This window comes from Berghia stephanieae, chromosome 14 (genome assembly GCF_034508935.2).
Source record: "Berghia stephanieae isolate SIO BIC M18660-M18661 chromosome 14, UCSD_Bste_1.3, whole genome shotgun sequence".
Lineage (NCBI taxonomy): Eukaryota > Metazoa > Mollusca > Gastropoda > Nudibranchia > Aeolidiidae > Berghia > Berghia stephanieae.
In genome coordinates this window covers 2666895-2679394 of record NC_088373.1, presented here as the reverse complement: position 1 = coordinate 2679394, position 12500 = coordinate 2666895, and the positions used below count along the sequence as shown (strand labels likewise).

Here is a 12500-nt window from a genome sequence, read left to right as displayed (position 1 = left end):
GTGTCGATTTTTATTTCAATGTTTTTATGTTACTGTTGGAATTACATTGACAGTTGGTCATTCTTTAATGTTGTTACGTTTTGTTTTCTGTCAAAATGACTCAAGAAGATGACGGCAATAACAACACGTAAATTATAAGTTTTGATAATTGAAAAATGTCTTATGGTATTTATATTGTTATATTACAACATCATTTATTATATTTTTCTCCTGTCAATAGGGATGAATTGGTAGGTTGATATTGACTCTTTGAGATTCATGGGTTCATGACAAAGAGCAAAGTTTTATATCTGTTTGTTTTCTTGGTAATAAATGTGTGGTTAACGCAGCCAAGTAATCGACAACAGAGCTAATTTTATATTTGTAATGAGATATGGCGTTATAATAGATTACATAAGACATTTGGATTTTATCACCGAAAATTAAGTTGAAATGATTTATGTGGAATATGAGTCAATCGTTGTTTTGTTTAGTTTTGTTTTGAAACGCGTTTCATCGTGATTTTTAAAGGAGACATATTCTCATAATAACGGAATAACAGACTTTTGGTTTAAAGTCGGAGAACAAATAAAATGACGGAGTATTAATTATTATGAAAGACTGATGTCTTGTAATGGGAGTTAAAATGTTATTACGGAAGAATAATAAAATATTGAAAATGCATTATCATGTCAAGTGAGCTGATAATATTTGTGACACAAGTGGTTAACTTGTTAAGAATCAGCGAATTATAAGTAACCCATATGGTAAAATGCTGTAAATGCATATTGGGTAAATAAGCGCAGTGATGTAAGACGCGGTAATTAAAGTGCACATGGTTTAAATTACGAGACGCAGGAATGAGGCGTTCGGGAATATTTTATTTTGCGTTTGATTAAAGCGCATGGTTGAACATTATGAAATGATGCAGAAGGCGGAGAATTTTTATAAATACGATGCGCGTGGTTAAAGCGCACACATTTATCAATGCTATATTAAGAGGCGCGAGATAACGTCGCAATGAGTTATATGAATTTTTTTATAAGCCGAGGGCAAAGGCGCGAAACATTGAATTTTTATTGACCAGAGTGTATATCGTTTCTGCGAATATTTTGATTATCATATTTTTCTCCTATAGATTTGCTGTTGTAATTGTAATCAATATTTACTGCGTGGTTTGAATTTAACATTTATATCATAAAATTTGTAACTGAGTTGAAGAAGAAGTTATGTTCAATTGTCAAATCTTAAGTGTGTAATCATTCGGCAATCAGTTGAAATGGTAGGAAGGGCTACGATAACATAAACAAAATCATATTTCATTAAATTAGGGATTTTCTAAGGGGAATAATTCGAGTTAATCAAAGGTAGAAGTAGTGTTTCCACTAAAACATTATACATACAGTCATCACGAAAGAGGACACCTGAAAACATCAGCCATAACGGGAACGCTGATGACAACGACAGAGGCAACTCAAACACAGCCACAACAGAGGTCGGGAAATGTCCTAATCCCTTTGGTCTATCCACGAATACATTGAAATGGAGTAACAATCTCGACTACGCCATTGATACGTCCAGAATCAACACAATCTACAGACTACAACTACACAGCAACCTCAATTACAACGTACCTTTCAACTTATACAAACTTGACAGAATTTATAAAATAATATCTGTATCAACACAGATTTCTTCCATGAACCTTTTTATATTTACATTCTTTATTGAACAATAGGATTACTTGTATTTACTTCTACGACAACAATACCCAACGATGTACGATGTCAATAATTACATAAACGTTCAAGATACGATTGTTTTTACAAAAATGATGTCCAATTGTGAACAATACTACTTCCTTCATATGCAGTGGTGAGCGTATTCAAATTTAAACTTATGTCAATACACAAGTGTGCAGCACCCATATCTACAACTTATAAACATTGAATATTATAATAAAGCCTGTCTTAGTATCATTGTAAAAGATAAAGGCTATATATGTATATAAGACAATGCAGGAAAAAGTATCGCAAAACGCCACATGAGCGATTTCCTTGGATTCATTATCGTATGATATTCAACAACCTGCGTTCAAATAACGAAAATATTGTTGACCTTATTCGACCCTACTACATACACTACTAGACTACGTTATTGTTACATCATCTACCTGGTGTTTGGACTCACGTCACCCACCGGTACTCTACAGATTACATCATCTACCTGGTGTGTACTCACATGCCACCTCATCAAAACTCGATCAACAAACACAGACAATTACAACACACGACCTCTGTCGACTACTACACACGAACTCTTTGTCAACACATGGCTGAGTTCACAACTTTCTTTTGACTTGCTGGATAAGTCAAACTTCATTTAAATTCAAGATCTCGCACACAGTTAATCTTGAATTTTTACAATTTCATCTACAATGAGATTCAACGTATACACAAGACAACCACAAATATCTACGAGGAGAATCGACCCAGATGCCGGAGATGAATGGATTACAGCGACGTCACAAGACCAAGAAACAACCCAACAGGTTAAGCATACGTTTGCTACCTGTAGAGTCTTTTTTCGTCCCAATTCAAAAGACTCGAACAAATACAACACACTAATTGCAAAAGTTGGTCACTTTAGTAACAGCCCACAATCACATACTATGTTAGATTTTACTTATTTAGTTATTTACACTGTACTAAATATGAATAAGTCGGACAGACTAATGACTGATTATTTACAAACACTAAATATGTGATGTGAACAAGCCGGACAGACTATTGTTTGATTATTTATTCAACGCTAAATATTTGAATGTGAAGACATTATTGTGATAATTCTAAGACATTTACAGAGGAAAAAGTTTTTAATTAATTAACAATAAATAAAGTGAATTTATGACACTTGGGCTATGCAGTGACCACAACACACATAACAATGCAACACGTAGACTTGATGCAAACACCTCAACTCTTATAGTTGATATATTTTTTTCATTACATGACAACTCATTCTAAATGGAAACAATGACTAATTAACAATTACTGACCATTTTACAAGATGACCATTCTCGAAACGAACGGATTACTAAGAAATGTGACCTCTGATGGATGACCACAAAGAACAATTTGATTTCAATGTAGTTGTAAACTACACCGTCGTGACTTAAAAAGCTTAAAAACTGAAACATCAACAATGAACAATGAATGATAATAACTTCAACTTGAATTTTAAAAGGATGATAATGTTATTATTATGATTTATTTTTAAATCTTTTTTATTACTAATTGAAATATAATTCTTCGTATATGAATCTAGATGTCTATGAAATATTATTTGTACCACATATTATAAGTTGGAATTAATGTAATAATGTTGTTTCAATGGAATCATACAATATAAGGGAATATACAAGGTATTGGTTTTGATATGTCAGTAAATGAGTAAACATACATGGAAGCTGAGATTATCACCCATGTCGTATAGAGTTGAATTTGAGATTGAATAAGATAACGTGAGTATATCACAAATGGAAATTGAACCATCCTTTTTCACGCAATAATATGTATGTGTGATGGGATATGACGAGAATTAAACACTTTTATTGCTATGAAGATGGAATTTAAGGTGAAAAGATACTTTTTCTTTGAATTTTTAAATAAATGATATCTTACTGTCGATGTTGTAATACTTTAAAAAGTTTAATCGATAAATATAAATGTTTTAATCAATTTTGGTGTTGGTAAATCTAAATTTTAATCTCTTTTTGATAGATTTGATGTTGTAATTTGAAAGAAAAAAGAATCTATAATCGATATATATCTATTTAGATGTTGTAATCAAATTTGATGTTTGTGAATTTAATACTTTAAAACCTATAATCGATATATATCTATCTAGATGTTGTAATCAAAATTGATGTTTGTGAATTTAATACTTTAAAACCTATAATCGATATATATGAATGTTGTAATCAACTTTGGTGTTTTTGAATTTAAAGTTTGAAGTTGTTAAATGTTTAACTGGTATAAGTATTTGTCATTTTAAAAATATAGACTATTTCTTACATTTGTTTATTGCATTTTAGTTCGACATTAGATATATATTTAATCTCTTACTGTTATTTTTTTAATTGAAATTGTTTTAAGTCAATTTAAATTCTAAGAAAGGGGCGTATGTAAGAGAGTAAGCCTATGCAAAAGGTTATCTAAGAAATTTGGTGCAAAACTGTCAATTATATATATCAGCAAACGGGTTTAGTGAGTACATAGTGCAGGCATATCAGTTAAGCTTGGTCAGTGCATGACACGTGTGGGCAGTTTTATGTCCAAGCTATTTGAGACGCATGACACGTGTGCGCAGTTTTATGTCCAGGTTACTTGAGACCGTTTGTGTCAAAGTTACTGGACAGGTTATCATGTTGAGTACTATTTAATCAATCATTCTTAAATTGGTTTAGGGGTGTTGAAACAGGTGAAAGGGGCATTTATCAAAATAATGTTATATCATAAAAGGCGGGGTTTAACATCAATATGTAGGAATTGACGTTTCAGGTTTGATTATGATTTGGTCTTACTCTTAGGGGTTGGATTATAGACTGACAGGGAACTGTCAATAACTGCAAGGGGGCGTGGAAACAATGGAACTGTGGGTAAAATTTTGATAGGGATAAAAGAGGATGTTTGGAGGAAAACGAGAGGATTCTTCTGATTCTACCTTTTGATTCTGCATTCAACTTGACCATGAGCTGCACACTTTAAACCTTTTGTGCTCACCATCATTTATTTGCTTTTACGGACTTAGAAATATTCCACGTATATTGAAAATGGTTACTTAGGCAAAATTGACTTTACATGTGGACTGATTTTACGGATTTGGAATTTATGAAACTGATTGAATTATGACAATGCTATTTGATTTGGATTTGGAATTTATCATGATTTGGATTTTGAATTTATCACAAACAAATAAACTGTAAGAAATGAAACTTGGAATCTGGACTTTTATTTGAATGTTTTGATGTTGTGCATTCAATTATCATCACCGGCCCTTGAACTCTTTCGTCATTATTAACATCTACAACACAACGCAAAGGATAATACTACCATCTATGAAAAACACCACTATACGATCACAAGTCATTACATATGTGTGCAACTACGCAACAAGATAGATAGATAGATAGATAGATAGATAGATAGATAGATAGATAGACAGATAGAAAGATAGATTGATAGATAGATAGATAGATAGATAGATAGATAGATAGATAGATAGATAGATAGATAGATAGATAGATAGATAGATAGATAGATAGATAGATAGATAGATAGATAGATAGATAGAGAGAGAGATAGATGGAGAGATGGATGGATGGATGGATGGATGGATGGATGGATGGATGGATGGGTCGATGGATACCAGAGGCAACAGAAATCTAAGCCTAATAATCCCCATACCCACTAACGTTACATTCCCCCCATAGTTGGGGGTTTCATTCACCATGGCTAGGTGAAGAGATCTGGTTTCATTCACCATGGCTAGGTGAAGAGATCTGGTTTCATTCACCATGGCTAGGTGAAGAGATCTTGTTTCATTCACCATGGCTAGGTGAAGAGATCTGGTTTCATTCACCATGGCTAGGTGAAGAGATCTGGTTTCATTCACCATGGCTAGGTGAAGAGATCTGGTTTCATTCACCATGGCTAGGTGAAGAGATCTGGTTTCATTCACCATGGCTAGGTGAAGAGATCTGGTTTCATTCACCATGGCTAGGTGAAGAGATCTGGTTTCATTCACCATGGCTAGGTGAAGAGATCTGGTTTCATTCACCATGGCTAGGTGAAAAGGTATTGGAAAGTATGAGATAAAAGGACAGAGAATTAACTAGCTACTACTAATGATAGGTGTTGGCTTTCAAGAATGGCCACGAAAAATATGTCTGCTACAAAAACAAAACAAAACAAACAATGGGAAAACACCCAGAAATACACAAGTGAAAATTCGAAAATTCATAATTTCTTAGGAGATATAAATTGTTACACTGTAGTCGTAGTAGTAGTATATGGCTACACCTCCAAGTTTATTTCGCCAACCTGGCTCCTAAAGTTTTCCTCCGCCCTAAGGACGGTTTCATAGCCACCTTCATGTTTAGTGACTGGACAGTGGAGGACGATGTGATCGCTAGTCTCTGCGGCTGCCTGACATTTCTGGCAGGTATCACTGTTTCCAAGTTTCCACCTGCACATATTGGATGCAGTTCTGCCATGTCCAGTTAAGAGGCGATTTGAGGAAATCCAGTATTTCCTGGCGTTATTTAATGCAGGCACTCTTTTGTTGGATCTTTAATGATGTTTCATCCTCTTGGTGTTTCCCTGTTCCACATTTCTCTCCAGCTTTCCTCCACACTGAAGTCTGCCATTTTTGTTAGGTGGAAAGGTCTTCTCGATTTGAGTCTTGTTGTTGAAGGTGCCCCCTTTACGATTGATTTTATGGGAATGTTGTCTGTGGCTTCGTCAATTCTTGCATGTATCCTTTGATTAGCATCTTGTCGTCTAAGTCTTGGCGGTGTAATGCCGCTCAGTGTTGGGAACCATTGAGTTGAGTTGACTTGAGACATCCTGTTATAATTCTCATTGATTCTCTTAATCGGATGTCAATGCGGTTTACATGTGGGCTCCTCATCCAAACAGGGGCACAGTATTCTCCCACACTATAGCACAGTGCCAAAGCAGACGTTCCCAGTACCTGTGTTGAGGCTCCCCAGGTGGTAGTTGCGAGTTTTCTCACCAGGCTGTTTCTTTTTGCGATTTTATCAGCGGTTCCCTCAATGTGTTTGCGATAATTTAGTTGTCTCTCCAATGTAATGCCGAGGCATTTAGGATTGGGGTAGTATTGAGTTACCGGCTGTGATCTTCAGTTCTTTTGTTGCCTCTCGATTATTCAAGTGAAGTTTGATTTTCGTTGAGTTGGAGGTGTGGGTCCAGGAGAAGGAAGAACCTTGTCTGGACGCCGGTTTGGATCATTCTTGGTCTGGCTACTCATCTTCAGCTGTTCCAGCAGGATTGGATCTAGGCTGGTATCACCTTCAGGGTCATTGCAACGCACAAGCACCTGTACGACGGCAACGTGATGATCCTTCTCAGGAGTCGTAGTCACTATAGTTAACTTTAAATACCAACAATTTCCATTCACGAGGTGTCACAAGCTAATAAATATCGACCAGACATGTACAGGTCCATAACGCCCGTTAAAGTGCATCTGTCCTTTTTACAGTAATGTGTTAATTGGATTGACACCATCGTCTATCTGCTAATAATTAAATGTCGCTGATTGACACACGCATTACCTCCCTTAGTGAAGGATGCAAATTTCACACCTACCTATATGGGAGAAAAACCCAATCTACCTTCGTCGCTCACACTCAGCACAATGGAAAAATTAGGTCATGTTGGACATCCGGAAGACAACCCCCCCCCCCCCCAATAGATAGCACAGGGTCTGTGCCCAAACCGCCCCCCCCCCCCTCAATCACCCTATCTTCAAAACACATGGGAATGAACACAGGTCGCGCTAGCATGATAAAACATGCAGCTTACGATATATTTCTCTTTCACAAAAATATCTTACAAGAACGGACGTGCGTTTAACTCACCCAATCCTAGAAAGTTTTGCTACTTTTCCAAATTGGAAAAGAATGCATTAAAAATGAACATGTACATAGTTAGTTTTATTCAACTATCATTAAACATGTAAAAGTTAAGAACATTAGCTTTGATACTACGCCTATAATTTGTCTCAGAAAATTGTAACAATGAATAGGCATGGGGTAAAAGAAACCCCGAGGTATACAAGGGGTATTGTCGGTGTTAGGGTTGAGTGAGTTAACCTGCTCAGTAGTGTGAAAAAATGACTCAACTCACTTTCATCAACCAGGTCAAAGGTGATACTACTGGACCCCTCCTCGTTGACCATACTGACCACATACTGACCAAAGTCCTCGTCTTGTATGTTCTTTATGACCAGGGTGGATGACGAATCGTTGACATAGAAAAACATTTCACTCTCTCCACGCGATCTATCTGGTTTGCCTGGAACATCAAAAGTATGTATCATCAAAATGGTTGCTTGAAGCTCAAGATAAATTGATGTATGTAATATGAGTTACATTTGAGATGTGGGTGTATAGATAGTTCAAAGATGACGTCACTAAGGTCTTTGTTATTGTTTTTTGCCATTCGCTTTTATGAGTAATGCTCACTGTGCTGTATTAACCCGACTATAAACGTTCATGGATACACACAGTTTTGTGTGTTGGTCCGTTATACTTCCTGATGGCAATGTTATGAGCTTCTTAGCCAAGCGCATACTATCTATACGAACGAGGAAGTGTTGGAGAAGGTGAGAAAGGGAAGAATATTGATCGATACCATCAGAAAGAGGCGGTTACGGATTCTGGGACATGTGTGGAGAAGAGACGGAATAGAAAAGTTGGTAACATCTGGGATGGTCGAAGGAAAGAGAGCTAGAGAAAGACAATAAATTACTTATTTAAATAACCTAAAAATGGCCAAATGTGATTTTAAAAGCAACACAGATTTCGTGCGCACCGCAGAGGATCGTGATTCGTGGAGACAGCTGACCGGCAACGTGCTCAAGAGTGCAAGCCACGATGGATGATGATGATGATGATGATGATGATGATGATGATGATGATGATGATGATGATGATGATGATGATGGTGGTGGTGAGTTGCATTGTTCATTAGTACGGCACATATAAGGTGCTATGCTACATCAGCATAAAAGTGTAACCGTCCGTAGCCATCGTTAATAAAAGTTATAGCCTGCCACTGAAACCCAAAAAGACTGGCATTTTGACGTCATTATTTGGTTTTCGCACCGTCTAGTGAGTTGTCGTTAGTAGTGCTCATGGACACAAAAAGTGGTCCCATTGGTTGAACTATTGAATACAAAACTCACGATTTGTTTTCTTTTGTGGCCAAAGACTGGCATTTTGACGTCATTTGTTGGTCAGTGTCAGGCTATAAGTTTACGAAGGCTACGCACGGTCACAGGGAATCCACATATCGGGACTGAGCACGTCTGTTCCTTCGTCAATGGGCATATATATAGATAGTTCGAAGATGACGTCATTCAGGTCTTTGTTATTGTTTTTTGCCATCCGCGTTTATGAGTAATGCTCACTGAACTGTATTAACCTGACTATAAACGTTCATGGATACACACAGTTTTGTGTGTTGGTCCGTTATACTTCCGGATGGCAATGTTATGAGCTTCTTAGCCAAGCGCATACTATCTATAAACGTTCATGGATACACACAGTTTTGTGTGTTGGTCCGTTATACTTCCGGATGGCAATGTTATGAGCTTCTTAGCCAAGCGCATACTATCTATAAACGTTCATGATTACACACAGTTTTGTGTGTTGGTCCGTTATACTTCCGGATGGCAATGTTATGAGCTTCTTAGCCAAGCGCATACTATCTATAAACGTTCATGGATACACACAGTTTTGTGTGTTGGTCCGTTATACTTCCGGATGGCAATGTTATGAGCTTCTTAGCCAAGCGCATACTATCTATAAACGTTCATGATTACGCACAGTTTTGTGTGTTGGTCCGTTATACTTCCGGATGGCAATGTTATGAGTTTCTTAGCCAAGCGCATACTATCTATAGAATCCAGCCCAAGTAGTAGAGTGCCTGCTGGTCTAGTTGTCTAGCTCTTCAAGTAGGTAATAAAATTGATGAAGATAATATTAAACTGAATTTTTTCCCCGTCTTTTTTTTCGTCTCTGTATGCATATATATGGACGATTTGGTGAATGTGTGTGTTATGTTGTGAGGGAAAGTGTGTGTGTGTGTGTGTGTGTGTGTGTGTGTGAGTGTGTGTGTGTGTGTGTGTGCGCGCGCTTGTAAAAATGGATTTGTGTACAAAAATGTTTATAATGATGTTTTACAATTTTGTGGGCCCAGAGCTGTTTTGTCAACGGAATTGGGCGCTATACAAATAAACTTTATTATTATTATTATTATTATTATTATTATTATTATTTTATTATTATTATTATTATTATTATTATTATTATTATTATTAAATAGATCGAGCTGTGCCGCTTATTTGTAAGTCTGATAAACCCAAATTGTTATGCGCTCGTTTTGTAATGGAAATGCTTTTATGTGTACACCGACGCGAAATATGAATTGTCTATTTTGTAACACACAATGGTAAAGCTAGCCCGTAGCTGCATTATGTTATCGGCCCTGCAAATGGAACAAGAGATGAAGCGAGTAGGAAAGTGCCAGAAGACAATATATAGAGAATAAAAATTTCGCGTCGGCGATGGGGGTTTGAACACGCGACCTTACCGGTACGACAACTCCGCCTGGCCGGGAAGAGCGTGACTCTACCGTATGAGCTATCCACGACCCCTGGATTGTCGTGCCAGTAAGGTCGCGGGTTCAAACCCCCATCACCGCCGCGAAATTTTTATTCTCTATTGTCTTCTGGCACTTTCCTACTACTTCATCTCTTGTTATCAACACAAGTGCCTGCTCCACTCACAAATCTAAATTAAAAATTCAGCCCTGCAAATGGTGGCCTCTATAATTTAATTTGAATTATCATGGCGATCCTGTGAGGAGGAGGAGGAGGAGGAGGAGGAGGAGGAGGAGGAGGAGGAGGAGGAGGAGGAGGAGGAGGAGGAGGAGGAGGAGGAGAATGATGAACTGACAACCTATGGCAAACCCTAGTGTGGTGTGTAGAATTATTACATTATATTTTCTTCATTAAAAATGTGTAACCTCCACCTAAGCCTAAACCCTCTCCTCACCACTTACAATAATTAATAATTAAGCTTTATATAGCGCAATATCCACTAAATGTGCTCAAAGCGCTTTACAAGGGTCCCTGGTCAACAACAACATTTAACATTATAGGACGGGACATGACGCCTGATAGGCGATATTACAATTTTTCGGACAAAGACAACGCTGTTAACGGCCAGGTACTCATTTTACACCTGAGTACGGTGAGAGAATGTGAGTAAAGAGCCTTTTTCAAGGAACCAACTATGCGCCGAGCGCGAGGCGCGAACTCAGGATCTTCCTATCCGAAAGCGAGCGTCATACCACTCGACCACATAGCCGCACTTACAGCAAAATCGTCACATTAACCCACTCCTTACCAACTATAGGAAAATCGTCACATTCGTTACGATACAACCAACATTTTTCTTATTCAAATTTCTTTTGTACGTCATAAAATTCAAAGAAAATGAACAGTGTGTTGTAGAGCTTGTTTTGCTAAAGAAATTATTTGTGGTAAGAACTTTACTGCTCTTGTGTTTGAGTGATAAAAAATCTATTTTTGTTTTAGTTGGGTGGTGTGAAGTTTTGGGGAAAATCCTGAAAATGGCTAGTGAGGAGAGGGTTAATTTGTTACGACACAATCCCTACATTTTTTCTTATTCCGATTTATTTTGTACATCACAACGATTTTTGTTTAATTAATATCATAACAGTCCTAATTGTTTTGTTCAGAGCTTGTTTGAGTTGTGTTTGTTTTTTTTTGTTTTTTGATTAATAAATTTTTCTGCTGGGTAAGCCTGCCATTTTGGACAAAATACTGAAAATGATCGGTAAGGAGAGAGAGAGAGAGAGAGAGAGAGAGAGAGAGAGAGAGAGAGAGAGAGAGAGAGAGAGAGAGAGAGAGAGTTAAATACCACATTACACAAGGAATAAATTATAACACTTCAAAATCTTTACATTTTTATATCTAGATTGGTCTCAATTTTCATTTCCACTAAGTTTAAATGATGTCGAAATATCTAGATCTAGATGCTTTGAACTAAATAAATAAAAAATAAAAAATATAAAAAAAACATTTTAAAATGTCGGTCAGAAGACTCTACTTTCAACTGTCACTGGATCAAAACGACATTTATCTTGTTGAAAAACTCTCAAAGCCGAGGGGCTTTCAACGAAGATTTCACACAAGTTCTTAGGATTACAATTTTTATTTTCGACAACATGAATGTCATTTTAATCTAAGGATATTTATTGCGGACGAGTTTTCTGACCCAAATTTTAAAGCGTATTGATTCAGGGTAAACAAAGGGTCCTTGGCCAATAGCAACACTTAACAGTTAAGACGGGACATTATAAAGTTTAGTTGTAGAGAGAGAGCGCCCAATCCCGTTGACAAAACAGCTCTTGGCGCTCAAAATAAACATCATTAAACACATTTTTGTACAAACACCCATTTATATAAGTGCGCGCGCACATACCCTCACAAAAAACACACACATTCACCAAAACGTGGCTATGCATACCGAGAAAGAAAAATATCTGTTGACATGAATTTATGGAATGAAATCATATCAGGACATTTTACAATAATGGCCGATGAAGGGAGATTATAATATTATGTCATGGGAATTTTGACGTAACAAATGTATATCTTATTAAAAGGATGTTTTATTTAATCTA

The 12500-nt window shown here is 36.8% G+C and overlaps 1 protein-coding gene across 1 annotated transcript in view; it reads right to left on the bottom strand.

Moving 5' to 3' along the window:
- The window catches only part of LOC144959598 (hemicentin-2-like), a 100613-nt gene that overhangs the window by 11865 nt on the left and 76248 nt on the right, over positions 1-12500 (bottom strand). The window contains exon 45 of the mRNA XM_078892223.1: positions 7911-8078. Coding sequence (XP_078748349.1) covers positions 7911-8078 — 168 coding nt within the window. The remainder of the gene's footprint in view (positions 1-7910; positions 8079-12500) is intronic.